Source organism: Gigantopelta aegis, chromosome 3, assembly GCF_016097555.1.
Source record: "Gigantopelta aegis isolate Gae_Host chromosome 3, Gae_host_genome, whole genome shotgun sequence".
NCBI classification, from domain to species: domain Eukaryota; kingdom Metazoa; phylum Mollusca; class Gastropoda; order Neomphalida; family Peltospiridae; genus Gigantopelta; species Gigantopelta aegis.
The window spans coordinates 40,486,037-40,503,536 of NC_054701.1; the positions used below are offsets into that span (position 1 = coordinate 40,486,037).

The 17,500-nt window shown below is 41.4% G+C and overlaps 2 protein-coding genes across 2 annotated transcripts in view; both read right to left on the reverse strand.

Annotated features, from left to right (window-relative positions):
* Positions 1-799: 799 nt before the first annotated feature.
* On the reverse strand, positions 800-7,345 carry LOC121368647. Its single transcript, XM_041493385.1, has 8 exons — positions 7,279-7,345; positions 4,429-4,639; positions 3,682-4,381; positions 3,372-3,643; positions 2,808-3,268; positions 2,450-2,774; positions 1,939-2,346; positions 800-1,703 (listed from the first exon to the last, which is right to left on the reverse strand). The coding sequence occupies exons 1-8, from the start codon at positions 7,343-7,345 to the stop codon at positions 800-802; spliced, it is 3,348 nt and encodes a 1,115-aa protein (XP_041349319.1).
* Positions 7,346-11,934: 4,589 nt separating this feature from the next.
* The window catches only part of LOC121390219, a 7,368-nt gene continuing 1,802 nt past the window's right edge, over positions 11,935-17,500 (reverse strand). Inside the window, exons 2-3 of the mRNA XM_041521991.1 lie at positions 14,450-14,591; positions 11,935-13,095 (exon numbers count right to left, since the gene is read on the reverse strand). Of these exons, the coding sequence (XP_041377925.1) occupies positions 12,946-13,095; positions 14,450-14,591 (292 nt within the window). The 3' untranslated portion in view covers positions 11,935-12,945. The remainder of the gene's footprint in view (positions 13,096-14,449; positions 14,592-17,500) is intronic.

The following is a 17,500-nucleotide window of genomic DNA, read 5'->3' on the forward strand; positions in this document are numbered from 1 at the left end:
TGTTGTCTGAGGGCGGGACGTAGGCCAGTGGTAAAGCGTTCGTTTGAAGCGCGGTCGGTCTAGTATCGATCCCCGTCGGTGGACCCACTGGGCTATTTCTCGTCCCAGCCAGTGCTCCAGAACTGGTGTAACAAAGGCCGTGGTATGTACTGTCCTGTCTGTGGGATGGTGCATATAAAAGATCTCTTGCTGCTAATCGAAAAGAGTAGCCCATGAAGTGGCAACAGCGGGTTTCCTCTCTCAATCTGTGTGGTCCTTAACCATATGTCTGACGCCATATAACCGTAAATAAAATGTGTTGACTGTGTCGTTAAATAAAACATTTCCTTTCTTCATTCCTTCCTTCCTTCCTTCCTTCCTTCATTGTTGTCTGTACTGGTACCACAGATGTACGGGCTCCATTTTTGTAGGGGAGGGGGGTGGGTGGGGGGGGGGAGGTGGGGGGGGGGCAGACTGTCAAGGCCTCCACTACCTGTCAAGGCCTCCACTACTTGTCAAGGCCTCCACTACCTCTGTCAAGGCCTCCACTAACTCTGTCAAGGCCTCCACTACCTCTGTCAAGGCCTCCACTACCTCTGTCAAGACCCCCACTATCTCTGTCAAGGCATCCACTACCTCTATCAAGGCCTCCACTAACTCTGTCAAGGCCTCCACTACCTCTATCAAGACCTCCACTAACTCTGTCAAGGCCTCCACTAGGCCTCCACTGCCTCTGTCAAGGTCTTCACTACCTCTGTCAAGGCCTCCACTACCTCTGTCAAGGTCTCCACTACCTCTGTCAAGGCCTCCACTACCTCTGTCAAGGCTCCACTGCCTCTGTCAAGGCATCCACTGCCTCAGTCAAGGCCTCCACTAACTCTGTCAAGACCTCCACTAACTCTGTCAAGGCCTCCACTAACTCTGTCAAGACCTCCACTAACTCTGTCAAGGCCTCCACTGCCTCTGTCAAGGCCTCCACTACCTCTGTCAAGACCTCCACTAACTCTGTCAAGGCCTCCACTGCCTCTGTAAAGGCCTCCACTGCCTCTGTCAAGGCCTCCACTAACTCTGTCAAGGCCTCCACTAACTCTGTCAAGACCTCCACTAACTCTGTAAATGCCTCCGCTAACTCTGTCAAGGCCTCCACTGCCTCTGTAAAGGCCTCCACTGCCTCTGTCAAGGCCTCCACTAACTCTGTCAAGGCCTCCACTAACTCTGTCAAGACCTCCACTAACTCTGTAAAGACCTCCACTAACTCTGTCAAGGCCTCCACTGCCTCCGTCAAGGCCTCCACTAACTCTATCAAGACCTCCACTAACTCTGTAAAGACCTCCACTAACTCTGTCAAGACCTCCACTAACTCTGTCAAGGCCTCCACTGCCTCTGTCAAGGCCTCCACTAACTCTATCAAGACCTCCACTACCTCTGTCAAGGCCTCCACTACCTCTGTCAAGGCCTCCACTACCTCTGTCAAGACCCCCACTATCTCTGTCAAGGCATCCACTACCTCTATCAAGGCCTCCACTAACTCTGTCAAGGCCTCCACTACCTCTATCAAGACCTCCACTAACTCTGTCAAGGCCTCCACTAGGCCTCCACTGCCTCTGTCAAGGTCTTCACTACCTCTGTCAAGGCCTCCACTACCTCTGTCAAGGTCTCCACTACCTCTGTCAAGGCCTCCACTACCTCTGTCAAGGCCTCCACTACCTCTGTCAAGGCCTCCACTGCCTCAGTCAAGGCCTCCACTAACTCTGTCAAGACCTCCTCTAACTCTGTCAAGACCTCCACTAACTCTGTCAAGGCCTCCACTAACTCTGTCAAGACCTCCACTAACTCTGTCAAGGCCTCCACTGCCTCTGTCAAGGCCTCCACTACCTCTGTCAAGACCTCCACTAACTCTGTCAAGGCCTCCACTAACTCTGTCAAGGCCTCCACTAACTCTGTCAAGGCCTCCACTACCTGTCAAGGCCTCCACTACCTCTGCCAAGGCCTCCACTACCTCTGTCAAGGCCTCCACTACCTCTGTCAAGGCCTCCACTACCTCTGTCAAGGCCTCCACTAACTCTGTCAAGGCCTCCACTAACTCTGTCAAGGCCTCCACTACCTGTCAAGGCCTCCACTACCTCTGCCAAGGCCTCCACTACCTCTGTCAAGGCCTCCACTACCTCTGTCAAGGCCTCCACTACCTCTGTCAAGACCCCCACTATCTCTGTCAAGGCATCCACTACCTCTATCAAGGCCTCCACTAACTCTGTCAAGGCCTCCACTACCTCTATCAAGACCTCCACTAACTCTGTCAAGGCCTCCACTAGGCCTCCACTGCCTCTGTCAAGGTCTTCACTACCTCTGTCAAGGCCTCCACTACCTCTGTCAAGGTCTCCACTACCTCTGTCAAGGCCTCCACTACCTCCGTCAAGGCTCCACTGCCTCTGTCAAGGCCTCCACTGCCTCAGTCAAGGCCTCCACTAACTCTGTCAAGACCTCCACTAACTCTATCAAGACCTCCACTAACTCTGTCAAGGCCTCCACTAACTCTGTCAAGACCTCCACAAACTCTGTCAAGGCCTCCACAAACTCTGTCAAGACCTCCACTAACTCTGTCAAGGCCTCCACTGCCTCCGTCAAGGCCTCCACTAACTCTATCAAGGCCTCCACTAACTCTGTCAAGGCCTCCACTACCTCTATCAAGACCTCCACTAACTCTGTCAAGGCCTCCACTAGGCCTCCACTGCCTCTGTCAAGGTCTTCACTACCTCTGTCAAGGCCTCCACTACCTCTGTCAAGGCCTCCACTGCCTCAGTCAAGGCCTCCACTAACTCTGTCAAGACCTCCTCTAACTCTGTCAAGACCTCCACTAACTCTGTCAAGGCCTCCACTAACTCTGTCAAGACCTCCACTAACTCTGTCAAGGCCTCCACTGCCTCTGTCAAGGCCTCCACTACCTCTGTCAAGACCTCCACTAACTCTGTCAAGGCCTCCACTAACTCTGTCAAGGCCTCCACTAACTCTGTCAAGGCCTCCACTACCTGTCAAGGCCTCCACTACCTCTGCCAAGGCCTCCACTACCTCTGTCAAGGCCTCCACTACCTCTGTCAAGGCCTCCACTACCTCTGTCAAGACCCCCACTATCTCTGTCAAGGCATCCACTACCTCTATCAAGGCCTCCACTAACTCTGTCAAGGCCTCCACTACCTCTATCAAGACCTCCACTAACTCTGTCAAGGCCTCCACTAGGCCTCCACTGCCTCTGTCAAGGTCTTCACTACCTCTGTCAAGGCCTCCACTACCTCTGTCAAGGTCTCCACTACCTCTGTCAAGGCCTCCACTACCTCTGTCAAGGCTCCACTGCCTCTGTCAAGGCCTCCACTGCCTCAGTCAAGGCCTCCACTAACTCTGTCAAGACCTCCACTAACTCTATCAAGACCTCCACTAACTCTGTCAAGGCCTCCACTAACTCTGTCAAGACCTCCACAAACTCTGTCAAGGCCTCCACAAACTCTGTCAAGACCTCCACTAACTCTGTAAAGGCCTCCACTGCCTCTGTCAGGGCCTCCACTGCCTCTGTCAAGGCCTCCACTAACTCTGTCAAGGCCTCCACTAACTCTGTCAAGGCCTCCACTACCTCTTTCAAGGCCTTCACTAACTCTGTCAAGACCTTCACTACCTGTCAAGATCTCAACTACCTGTCAAGATCTCCACTACTTCTGTCACGGCCTCCACTACCTCTGTCAAAGCCTCCACTACCTCTGTCAAGGCCTCCACTACTTCTGCCAAGGCCTCCACTACCTCTGTCAAGGCCTCCACTACTTCTGTCAAGGCCTCTACTACCTCTGTCAAGGCCTCCACTGCCTCTGTCAAGGCCTCCACTAACTCTGTCAAGGCCTCCACTAACTCTGTCAAGGCCTCCACTACCTCTGTCAAGCCCTCCACTACTTCTGTCAAGCCCTCCACTACATCTGTCAAGGCCTCCACTACTTCTGCCAAGGCCTCCACTACCTCTGTCAAGGCCTCCACTACTTCTGTCAAGGCCTCTACTACCTCTGTCAAGGCCTCCACTACTTCTGTCAAGGCCTCCACTACTTCTGTCAAGGCCTCCACTACTTCTGCCAAGGCCTCCACTACCTCTGTCAAGGCCTCCACTACCTCTGTCAAGGCCTCCACTACCTCTGTCAAGACCCCCACTATCTCTGTCAAGGCATCCACTACCTCTATCAAGGCCTCCACTAACTCTGTCAAGGCCTCCACTACCTCTATCAAGACCTCCACTAACTCTGTCAAGGCCTCCACTAGGCCTCCACTGCCTCTGTCAAGGTCTTCACTACCTCTGTCAAGGCCTCCACTACCTCTGTCAAGGTCTCCACTACCTCTGTCAAGGCCTCCACTACCTCTGTCAAGGCCTCCACTGCCTCAGTCAAGGCCTCCACTAACTCTGTCAAGACCTCCACTAACTCTGTCAAGACCTCCACTAACTCTGTCAAGGCCTCCACTAACTCTGTCAAGACCTCCACTAACTCTGTCAAGGCCTCCACTGCCTCTGTCAAGGCCTCCACTACCTCTGTCAAGACCTCCACTAACTCTGTCAAGGCCTCCACTAACTCTGTCAAGGCCTCCACTAACTCTGTCAAGGCCTCCACTACCTCTATCAAGGCCTCCACTAACTCTGTCAAGACCTCCACTAACTCTATCAAGACCTCCACTAACTCTTTCAAGGCCTACACTATCTCTGCTAAGGCCTCCACTGCCTCCTCAGAATATCTGCCTCATCTTCGTTTATTTATAAACGACTGTCCTCTCCGGGTATCAACCCCATGAATATCCCCTCTAGATGCACTAGCAGCGCTACTACTCCCCTCGAGGTGTCTGCCCTTGTATACCCCACTACAAGTATGCCTGGAAGTCGATTGTATTTCAGTCTAGGCCTACTGATCAATTACTCGCATTTTTACCCACGCAATGGATATAAATTTAATTAGCCTATTAATCAAATCTCCCGATTAGAGATGAAATAAAAAACCTAAATGGACTATTTAATGGAATTGATAACAAATGGAGGCAATCGACCATGATGTTTCCTCCTTTTTGGCTCTCGCAGACGACATTTTTAATCTCCCGCCATAACGTCAGGCGCCACAAAGAGCCGTTGTCAAGTGCGCGTTACGTTGCTTGCCATTTCACTTCCTGTACCATTACGTTTAAAGTTTCTTTAGCCGGCATTTGTGACTGTGAGCAAGTGTCACGGAATTATCAGTATGGGAATTGAATTTCAAGTATTTATTGTCCATTAAATTTGGATGAAAAAGTCTGATGTAAATAATGAGGCCATGGAGGCGACATTGATCAGACTAAATGCCCATGAAGTGTATCCTTTACAAAAAAAATAATGTATTTGATTTGAAAATAATCAAACCGGCTATTATCAACGCGGTGGGTATTTAACATAGATCTATTGTAACATGTTAATTTTAAGGAGACAGGGGCATATTACTTCAAAGATATACTTCATTTCGTTTTAATGCTGGTCACAGTTGAAAATTTAGGACCGCATGTCCTGAACAGAGGTAAATGGTTAGTGGATACTGAAAGAGAATTTGGTGTAGTGATCTGACACTTCCCCAACAGAGCTAGAGATGTATCCAAGAAGGGGGACTAGGGGACACGTAGCCCCTTTTTATTTTATTTAACGACACCGTTTAAGCACATTGATTTATTAATCATCGGCTATTGGATGTCAAACATTTTGGCATTTTAATTTTGGCATATAGTGTTAAAAAGGAAACCCGCTACATTTTCCCATTAGTAGCAAAGGTTATTTTATATGCACCATCCCACAGACAGGATAGCACATACCACGGCTTTTGATATACCAGTCGTGGTGCACTGGCTGGGACGAGAAATAGCCCAACGGCGCCTAAATATATTCAAGGCCTCTTTTTTCCTGTAGGCCTAATTGTTTAAAATTTTCATTGAGTTGCCCTTTTCACAAATTGGTTCATGTGCCCTTTCTCCCTTAGCCCCCTCCCCCCCCCCCCCCCCTCAAAAAATGTTTCCTGGATCTGCCCTGCTGGGCAGTCAGAAACATTGAGTGAGAGCCTGTGCTGGGATGCGAACCTTGAACATTTGCCGTGTTGTTACTTGTTTAGGAAATAGTTCCTCATTAGAAACAAATACTACAAAATTCTCATATGCCTTTTGAAATCTTTCTTTGATGATTACAAGTAGTTATATGTAGTACTAACTGATAACAACTGTCTAAATGCTGTCACTTATACAGGAGCGTAGCGTGATCTGGTCCGGGGGGTAGGGTCGAATATGAACAGGTGGACCCTTTTTTATTTTGTTTTTGCACTACCTGAAACTCCATATGTATTTATAAACCTGTATGTTTTAGTTCTCAAAGCAGACCATTTGCTTCAGCGGGGGGAGGGGATCGTCCGAACCCCCCCCCCCCCCCCCCCCCGCCTACGCCCCTGTTATGTCACAGCAACACGAGGCTGTGATTTGGCATGTCGGTGGCTAACTAAAACAATTCGTGGTTGACCTAGGTTGACATGCTACACGGTACTTGTCAGTTGGGAACAGTTCCTAAAATTAGTAGTCGCATGACCTTCTCGACAGTGTTGTATTTTTCACAGAATATATTCTGACATAGAAATTGTCCTGAACTGCATGGAGTCATTAATGGTGGTGTGGAACCTAAAGGCTAATTTTAGTTTAACCACTAACCGAGGCTGGTAAGGTAAAGTTTAGTTTGTTTAACGACACCACTGGAGCACATTGATTAAGTAATCATCGATTATTGGATGTCAAACATTTGTTAATTCTTACTCGTAGCCAATAGAGGAAACCCGCGACATTTTCTTAATGCAGCAAGGAATCTTTTATATGCACTTTCCCACAGACAGGAAAGCACATACCACGTCATTTGACCAGTTGTGGTGCACTGGTTGGAACGAGAAAAAAATCAACAATCAGTTCAACGGATCCACTGAGGTGGTTCGATCCTGCGACGCATGCACCTCAAGCGAGCGCTCAACCGACTGAGCTATAACAAAAACCCCACCCCCACCCCCACTCCCACTCCCACCCCCACTCCCACTCCCACCCCCACCCCTCCCACCGAGGCTGGTATGCAAATGAATAGCGTTGAGTTCCCTTTTATAAATAGGTGTCAAGTCGACAAGTGTTTTATTTTTGTTCCCCGCGTCTTCACTGGCACGCGCCAGAATGATTCAACCTCATGATAAACCGTCCATCTTCAGAAACACGACTTTCCCCCCATCAGGCTACACACATTATCACCTGGGTGATGAATACGTCCACTTCCCCTAAGAGCAGCAAACAGGCCATTACTGTCACCTCGTGTCATTTAAACGTCTGCCATAGATTACCACCCCTCAGCATCCTGCCGACACCGGCCCCAGACGACCGAACCATTCCCAAATTTGCCCAGCGAGACGCCCCGGTGTGGTACAGATGAAATCGGTCATACTGGACACCACGGATCACCTTTCGTGATCAGTTAGCCAGAAAACACGTGCAGTGCGTGTGTGATTCCATTAGACTATCGCTCTGAAACTGCACATGATCTATGCACGGATCCCGGGCAATCACATCGTTTAGGAGAGTTTAGGAGTCGTTTGGCACGCAGTTTGTGAAGATTGATATTATAGGCGGCGATTATTTTACGGCTAGGTACCAGACATTCGCTTAACCGCAGAAAATTTGTTTCCTGCAATAATTACTATGGAGATGGGGCATTGGGGTTGTTAGTGACGAAGGTAAAAAAAAAAAAGGAGTAGAGAAAATATATATACCATCGTTCCCCCAAAATCCCACCCCCCCACCCCCGAAAAAAGTTTTAAAAAATACCAACTCACTCACTCCCAACCCCCCCCCCCCCCCCCCCCCCCCCCCCAACAAAAACTCAAGAATAACAGCATGGGTCGTAATAGAGCAAGGTGCACATTAATGTAGTAAAGAACAACCCATTTTCTACGTCCAGTTCAGACTTGGGTCATGGTTGGAAAATTCAATAAAATTAGTAATCTAATACGAATATTGGACCGGCCTCGGTGGCGTCGTGGTTAGGCCATCGGTCTATAGGCTGGTAGGTACTGGGTTCGGATCCCAGTCGAGGCATGGGATTTTTAATCTAGATACCGACTCCAAACCCTGAGTGAGTGCTCTGCAAGGCTCAATGGGTAGGTGTAAACCACTTACACCGACCAGTGATCCATAACTGGTTCAACAAAGGCCATGGTTTGTGCTATCCTGCCTGTGGGAAGCGCAAATAAAAGATCCCTTGCTGCTAATCGGAAGAGTAGCCCATGTAGTGGTGACAGCGGGTTTCCTCTCAAAACCTGTGTGGTCCTTAACCATATGTCTGACGCCATATAACCGTAAATAAAATGTGTCGTTAAACAAAACATTTCTTTCTTTCTTTCTAAATCGAATATTTCTGTTCATAAATTACATTCGATATATATATATATATATATATATATATATATATATATATATATATAGTAATATTTACAAATGGTAAATGTGTTTACACGGACAAACTAGTTCATCAAGGTAAACGTCTACGGTCCGGTTTTTGCTTTTGTTTTTATGTTAAGTTATTTGTTTGTTTTTAACATCTGTTGGCCCACAATAAGAATCAACATAATAAATAACGGGTCAAAACGTCTAGGGACAAACTATTTCCATCAAAACTACATAAAATTCATTATAAAGCTACTGGGCTAATAATGCCTCAAAACACAGTAATGCATTGTATTATTAACTGGATCTTTTGAAAACTGGCCTCGGTAACCCAAACTCTTGGTTTCAAGAATAATTATTTGTCGAATGTCGTCCTTCCGAAGTTTGATTCCACACTGGGCCAAAGAGTTCCGAATGTGTTAGCAAAGAAAACAGAATTATTTCCCCTTAATTATTTTTTCTTGCCAGACACCCAGAACGTCTAATAAGACTGAGGTGAGGAATTTCACATCACAAATATTTCTTTTGATCACAGCCGACTGGCAACTAAACAAATTAATAGACAGCAACAACTATACATTCAGATTTCCAATATTTATTCAGTTCAGTAACAAATATAAATATAACAATATACGTTAAAATACACTGTACAGCATATACAAACTTTAAGAAAAGTTGCGAGGTTACGACAGCGACGAGAGGTTGTCTTCATATAACAGTAAAAAAAAACCCAACACAAACCAGGTAACAGAAACCCAACTGTATGGGCAAGAAATGCAAAGCGATATTCACAAGATGTTTACAGTATCATCACGGGTTATAGTACAACAACAGATAACTGACAACATACTTGGGGGCGTTCCAGATATCAGAACATCGTGGTGAGGGTGGGGATTGTGTGAGTGGGGACGGCATGGGGGCATAAACTATGAGACAGGGGGACAACTGCTCCCTCCCCCAGTGCTGGAGCAAAACATTAAATTCGGGCAAAAAATATAGAGATATTCAGGCAAATTGTGCTACCCTCAGAATTATGTAATCCATGTAAAAATTATTCGTTTACAACCCTGGTAGTAATGCTAATACTAATAAATGTTATCCAGATTCGGGCATTTTAGTTAAATTCCGGCAAAAACAAGCCTGCCCCCCCCCCCCCCCCCCGCTTTTACAAAAATGGGAGCCCGTACGCCTATGCATGGGGGTGGTGTAGATGGGAGAGAGCACGGTGATGGTGAAGGTGGCAGAAGGAATGGGTTGGGGAAGCAGGATACGGATGCACTGGTGGGTGGGGTGCAGGGGTAGAAAAAAAATAGGTGCGTTTCAAAACAAAATACAACATTATTTAATTTTATTCTACAGGCAACAGGTATTGGAAACAAAATAGCACCTCCCACCCTCACTACCTGTGATGATTTCTGGAGCAACCCTTACTTGTTAAAAACATAAAAGTTTTGCCTGGCTTACAGAGAATATTTCACAAGCTTCCATTTAATACCATGTTTTCAAAAAGGAAATAATTTTATTGGGATCTAACGAGCGAAAAAGGTCCAAAATCCATATGAATGGCTATAGTTCGCCCCATCCTCTTACAAAAATGTTGTTTTGTTTTTTTTGTAAATAATTTCAGTTTGGTTTGACGTAAAAAAAAGAAGTAAAAGTGTTCTGGGTAAAAACCAACATCTATATGTATATGCAATTTAGAAAACAATCGGCTTGTAGTAAATTCAAAACTATGAAAAAAGCGTTCCCTATGGAAGGACTATAGTTTTATCTACATGGTACTATATAAAAGCGTGTTTTATATTTCATTTAATATGCAATGTCATATTAAGAACATAAAATAAGATATTTTAAAGAAATAACCTTCAGTTGTTAGTTGGTAATTTAATGACAGGACGCCAAAGAAAACGCGAAGCTCACGATATTGCAATGCACTATATTGGCTTAGTGAATAAGAATAATGTTGTTAGTATTGTGCTCATAAAAGAGAGACGACTTTCATATGTTCTTTAATACAAGTAAATGTTTGTACTGCTATAACCTAAGAGTCTTAAGACACGTTTGATGAATAACATTTAACGAGTATTTACGAGTCCAGTCTCATAAGTATAGTTCTCAAAGTTTACACCTTACAACAAGATAAACACACGAGTATGCTCCTAACGAGCATAATATACCAGAGAATGATCGGCGAGACCAGAATAGCATTTAACTTTCAAACTGTGAAAGACAGTAAAAGTAGGTCCATCGATCAGTTGATCAAACAATAGGGCCTATCTGATGGACATCCCGTCACCGCGGTGCAATAAATAGCTATAATTTCCATAGCTCTTTTAAAACTATTAAAGGGTCTTAGAAATAATTCGGCGAAGGTAATTCCAAATGTATTTATCTCTATAATCCTTTATACATATATATATATATATATATATATATATATATAAACATCTTAAGGTAAGATAGTATTTTAACCACACACACACACACCCCGGAATAAACAGGATGTGTGCTTCTTTTGTTGGGACGGGAGAGGAATGGAAGTCTTCCTAGTGATGAAAACTCAGGATATTCCCTTTAACATATAATAGGGTTTCTAAAGCACCCGGATTAGCAGATACAAATAGTTGTAATTCTGTGATTATTATAAAACAAGTTTTATTTATATATTTCTACTTCACCATTTCCCTTTGCACTGATGTTTTTCAAGCACTATTTAAATAATTTATAAATATGTTAATTTTAAATTGACAAAAATTATTGTCATGGATGAAATATTTTGTACAAATGTGTGTTCAGTGAAATGTACGTTTTATAATAGTATAAATATTATTTGCATCCAGACAAATAAACAGGCAATAAAAGTGATCAGTATGACGTCACCCGCATGCCACTTTTCTTGATAAATAATTCAAGTTTTAAAAACGATTTAGGATAAGTAACATTTGAAGACGTGCCGCATATAAAACTTTCTTCAAGTTTATCACTAGCTTCTCCAACAGATGCAATACAGATCAACGTCATAGGAATAGTTTATGCGATTCGTCGAAATGACGTCATGTTTTCCTATTCAGTGATACGAACCGCCTAAGCCATACTACCGTGGATATTGCATGTTTGATTAATATGAGTAGAGTTTATTATATAACATTTAGTGAAATATCTTAAAATATCAGTGAAATAAAAGTGTTATCAGTCACTCAGTGATGATAACACACTTTAGAGTGAAAATTTCACTATTTCACTCTAAAATGTGTTATTGTCACTGTAGAAAGTGTTATTTTCACTGTAAGAAAGCCGGAACTATTTTGCTGCTGGCATTAAAAATAAAGGTAAATTGCTAAATATGATTTATATGTCATCTCGTGAACTTTGCAAAAATTATATAATAAACAGAAAATTTCATGGGTTTTTTTGTTGTGTCAAATATGATTTATATCTCATCTCGTAAAGTTTACAATCATATCACACTCGTCGCGCAAGCGCGACTCGTAAGATATGATTGCAAACTTCACTCGATAAGATATAAATCATATTTGACAAAAAAATATGAAATATCCTCTATATCTTTTCATTACAAATATGTTTTCCTAGGACATACATGGATATATGTGCGTGTATTTACTCTCGTTTAGTATAAACTCATAAGGTTATGCCTGGTAAACACAAGAATCATAGTCCCAATTCTATTCTCTTCTTTGTGGTATATTTGAAAACAAGAAGTTGAGATCGGGATACTGAAACACTCTAGATTAACTGATATAATTATGGATAAACAACTTTACAGTGAGCATTATCCAACGATAGATACAATATATGAAATAAACAGGGCTAGCGACAGAAAACAAAGAGGGAAAGAGGGAGAAGGAAAGAAAGAACAAGAGACAGAGAGAAAGAAAGAATGAAAAACAGAATTCATAAAAGAAAATAGAAACTATACATCAGGGGTCTAATTCACTAAACTCTCCCAACTTTGCGACCTCGCAGTGCAATACTAAAAGACTTGCAAAGAGGATGCTTTGTTGTCTAGCAGAGCCTAAGAGAGCTTTGTGAATTAGGCCCCAGTTTTTTTTATGAAAAACCCCAGAAAGAAACAGAAAGAAAGAAAGACGAAAGCAATCCCTCAGACACTAAAATGAAAGAAAATGAAAGCAAAAGAAAACGGCAGGAAAAACATATTCGTTTTTCTACTTTGCTTTATGCGTGATCCTAAGAAAACAGCAATTATTTAGTATACACAATACATTTAAGACCACGAATACAGCACCATTTGCAAAATATATGTACTATAGCATATTTATTAAAATCACCAACATGTGTTGCCTGTAATTCATTATGTATTGATAACTTGGTTTTGTATTAGTCAGTTTGTGTTTAAATGTCAACAAAAGTTTACAATGCTCGAACTCGTTCAAAGGAAAGGCAACATACATTTGTAAGTCAATTTTTTGTTTTTGTTTAAATGGTTGTAGTTCATTACCATCACCTAAAAGAGACCAATATCACAATAATAAATAAACACACGGCCCGTAGGCCAAGTTTTTGTGACGTCACTGGTGACGTAGATCCATTGCCATCGACCGTAATCACGTTCCTGTTTTTCAGAGTTGATTCACTAGGCGTTTTCGTCGTCTGAAAAGAAATTAATATTTGTTTTGTACTTAATAAACTGTTTTGAAAAGATTAATAACATAAAGAGAGAACAAATAACAGACATCATTTTATTTGTCAAAGTGCTAGCACACCCGTTGCTAAATGTCTATTTCACACATGGCAGCAAATGTCACGTGCAGGTATCGTATCATTTCCGATTAAAACCGATTCATCTTGTTCCAACGGTGCGGACTTTCCCCCAGCAGTCGGCATGCACGAATCCCGAAATCGAACGACGCTTACTTAGTTTCTGACTAAATACATGTTTTTCGGATTTAATGAAATGTACACTTGCGAATGTCATTACGACAGAATAGGCAAACGGGGTTGCCATATACAGTTTCACGGGTTTTCCCGCGCCGCCCAGTGCCACGCTGATTATATCGATCAATTTCTGTCCTCTCTTTTGTTTATTTCATTCAATTACAACTACAGTAACTGATTGGGAAATTTTACCCTCGTCTCGTGTATCGCTTAATTAGATTAGGTAAATATTGCATTTTGACAGAAAAGTATAATTTGGTCAATTCGGCGCCTGCTACGTAACTACAATAGTGTTAAGCACGAGTCGAGAAAAATTTTCATTAGAAACCTCAGTTTTGTAATGTCAAACAAGTTATTTTCCTCAATTATAAATTGTAAATTACACTGGACATTGTGGACACGAAGGATGGATTTAACTCAGTCGGTAGAGCGCTCGTCTGAGGTCCTTGGGTCGGAGGATCGATCCCCTTCAGTGTACTCATTCTCAGATTTGTTTTCTCTCATCCCAGTCAAAGCCCATTACTGGTATATCAGAGGCCGTACTATATGCTGTCCTGTCTGTGGGAAAGTGCTTATAATAGATTGTCAGAATAGTCTACCATCTAGTGGTCCTGCGGCCTAATTCACTAAACTCTCGCAACTTTGCGATCTCGCAGTGCAATGCTAAAAGACTTACAAAGAGGATGCTTTGTTGTCTAGCAGAGCCTAAGAGAGCTTGTGAATTAGGCCCCTGATTAATATTAAATAGAATTAAAACTCTAATCCAGCACGCCTCCACTCCAAATATTCTATCTACATGATTAGAAATTATCACCTGTCTTTGAAAATATAAACAAAGACAATAATAATTATTAAGTGTCTTTTGTTTTATTATGGTTTTTATTGTTACTTTTTTAAATAAAAAGATTTAATAATAATAGTTTATTGCAATAGGCCTACTGCGAGTACTGGCCTTTAAGCATTCACAAAATACATATACTAAAACACGATAGTATATTAACATACGATCATACAATATTTGCCTGTCTTTACCAATAAAAAGCAATGATGCCAACGTCTACATTCATACCTTAGTCTTGACGATGTTGTAATCACACTGGGTACTTCCCTTGATCATTGGTTTTACTAGAACCTCCACCAGTTTTGCTGCCTTGGATCCGCACTTCCTTACGATGTTCGGCTTGATACAGTCGAGTATTTTCTTCACATTACTGCAATAGTAAAACGACAAAATGTTACAAGAGCATCACAACCAAAATCGTGATTTTTCTTCATGTTCCTGTAACAATAACGCGACAAAACGTTACAAGAGCAACACAACCAAAATCTTGGTTTTCTTCATGTTCCTGTAACAATAACACGACAAAGCGTTATAAGTGCTAGACAATCAAAATCTTGGTTTTCTTCATGTTCCTGTAACAATAACACGACAAAGCGTTACAAGAGCTAGACAATCGAAATCTTGATTTTCTTCATGCTCCTATAACAATAACACCACAAAGTAAGACACAATTAAAAACATAATTTTATAATTTCTTCTAATTCTTGCAACAGTAACATGACAAAACATTACAAGAACATCATAACCAAAATCATGATTTTTTGTTCATGCTCCTGTAACAATAACACGATAAAGATTTCAAGAGATAGACAGCCCAAAATAATACTTTTCTTAATATCACTGCAACAATAACACGACAAAGCGTTATAAGAAAGAGGCATGACCAAAATAATACTGTTCTTCATGTTACTGCAACAATAACACGACACAACGTTAGAAAAGCAACACAACCAAAATCTTGATTTTTCTTCATGTTACCGTAACAATAACACGACAAAGCGTTACAAGAGTTAGACAATCAAAAACAAACAAACAAACAAATAACAAACAAACAACGAAACACAACAAAGAATAAAAAAAAAAAAGCAAACACATAAATAAAATAAAAGCACGAAATTTAATTAAGGTGGTTTTGTAATCCCATGCATTCAGACACATAAACATTAAAGGGGCATTCCTGAGTTTGCTGCCATTTTTAAGATGTTATCGACTGACAGAAACTTTAAAAAAATAGTAATTACATATCAAATATATATTTTTTGCATAAAATATGAATGGCTGTATATCAAACGTGTTCTGATCGTTCTAACATTTGTACTAGGTTAAATTTCATTTTAGTCAATAAAATTGTAGTTTTTTCATACGTACGAAATTATTTGAAGACAAAATCCAGTTTGGGCTTCTTACAAATATTAAGACGACCAGAAACGCATTGAATATACAGACACTGATATTCTAAACAAGAAAATATATTTAATATGTAAGTTTAATCGTATAAATATGTTATTAGTCAGAGACATCTTACAATGCAGCAAACTCAGGAATGTCCCTTTAATAATGAATGAAAATAAAAACACCATTTGTATGAAACTTTCAAAAACTTTCAGCAGCTAGGCACCATAGCCATTAACCGTTGTTAATCACCCACGGTGATTTTAGACCCATTAAGTCATTAAGGATGCAGGAGCGGCGTTTTCTCTTATCTGAGAAATCATGACAACAAAAAAAAGAGAGAGAAAGTAAAAACGTGTTTTCTACTGCGTTTAGCATGTTGGTGTTTAAAGATCTGCACTACGCCAGGTTGCAAGATGAAAGGCACCAGAGAGACATCCGACTGACTTGTGTGTCAGAATGAACTGATATCATCGTTAGTCGGCCAGACACTTGTCTGTGATACACATTACCCATGTTTTCAAAGGTTAGATATGCCTAAACGATGGGTAAAGCTTATAAAACACTCAAATGTCATGATTCAGATTCCAATTCCCACATTAAAAAAAAAAAAAACTTAGAAAGAATATATATATATATATATATATATATATATATATATATATATATATATATATATATATATATATATATATTTCTTTCTAAGTTTTTTTGTTTTTTTTACACTGTATATATATATATATTCGAATATGTGTTCATAACTAAGGAATTTAAAACGAAATACGATTACAACGCTGAAATCAATCCCACCAAGACAACAACAAAAGCAGCAGCAGCAGCAACAACAACAACATGACAAACAACAACACACAAAAAAACACATTAAAAACCCACAAACCACATAAAATAATGTATTGTGTTCTTCCCAATTGAGTGTGTATAATCTAAACTACAAAACAATTTTTCATAATCAAAACCGTATCTGCACAATACAAAGCCGAAACGGATTTTTTTTTAAATATATAAATCACGATTGATTCCTCGAATGTCTATTATGTGTTTCGTCTATAGGAGGAGTGCCACTCCCCAAGAAGATCCTATACAGGGCGTTGCGCCCTTGCGCCGCAAATGTAAGAGGACTGCCACTCTTTTAAAAAAATAGCATTTATCTACTATCGTTTAGGTCTGATTTCCACAATATGGATTATGGAAAAAATACTTCTAAAGACTCTCGAACTGCTAAACTATACTATCTAGTACTAGTTTTATTTTAATTTAGGATCCTGTGTTATGCACGTTAATGAAACAATACAATCAATTATATTATTTAGTTCCAATATTTATTTCTCGCTACAAACTATCCTTAAATCATGACGGGAACTGAATCACAACTGAAATGCAAACATGAAAGTTATTAAGCTCTGTGTACTAGTGGCTAATCAAACATTACTGCCGTGGCAAACAGCCATATTAATGGTGTCCTTGATGTGGCTACTGGTAAACCACTGGAACTACATGAAAGAACAATTACTCTGAATTTGACTTCTGGCAAGCACCCACTTGGTACAGACCGTGGTATTGAAGGAACGAAATGCTTGTTTGACGCCCAAGCAAATTTATATTTATTGGTGTCGGACATATGGTAATTTGGTAATTCTGACACGTGATGTCATTTGATCACCAAGTACAATACGTCACAGTGGTGTAAAGTATAGTGTTGGGAGGTTGCTGGAGTTTCATCACCAATCACTGGTTATATCAGTTGTACATCAACCGATCAATATTAGATTAAACAATTGGTTATAATTGTATGAACTTAAGAAGGGTTTTAATTATTTGCATCTATTGTCATGTTTATGGGGGGGATAAACCTTACAGGTCACAAAA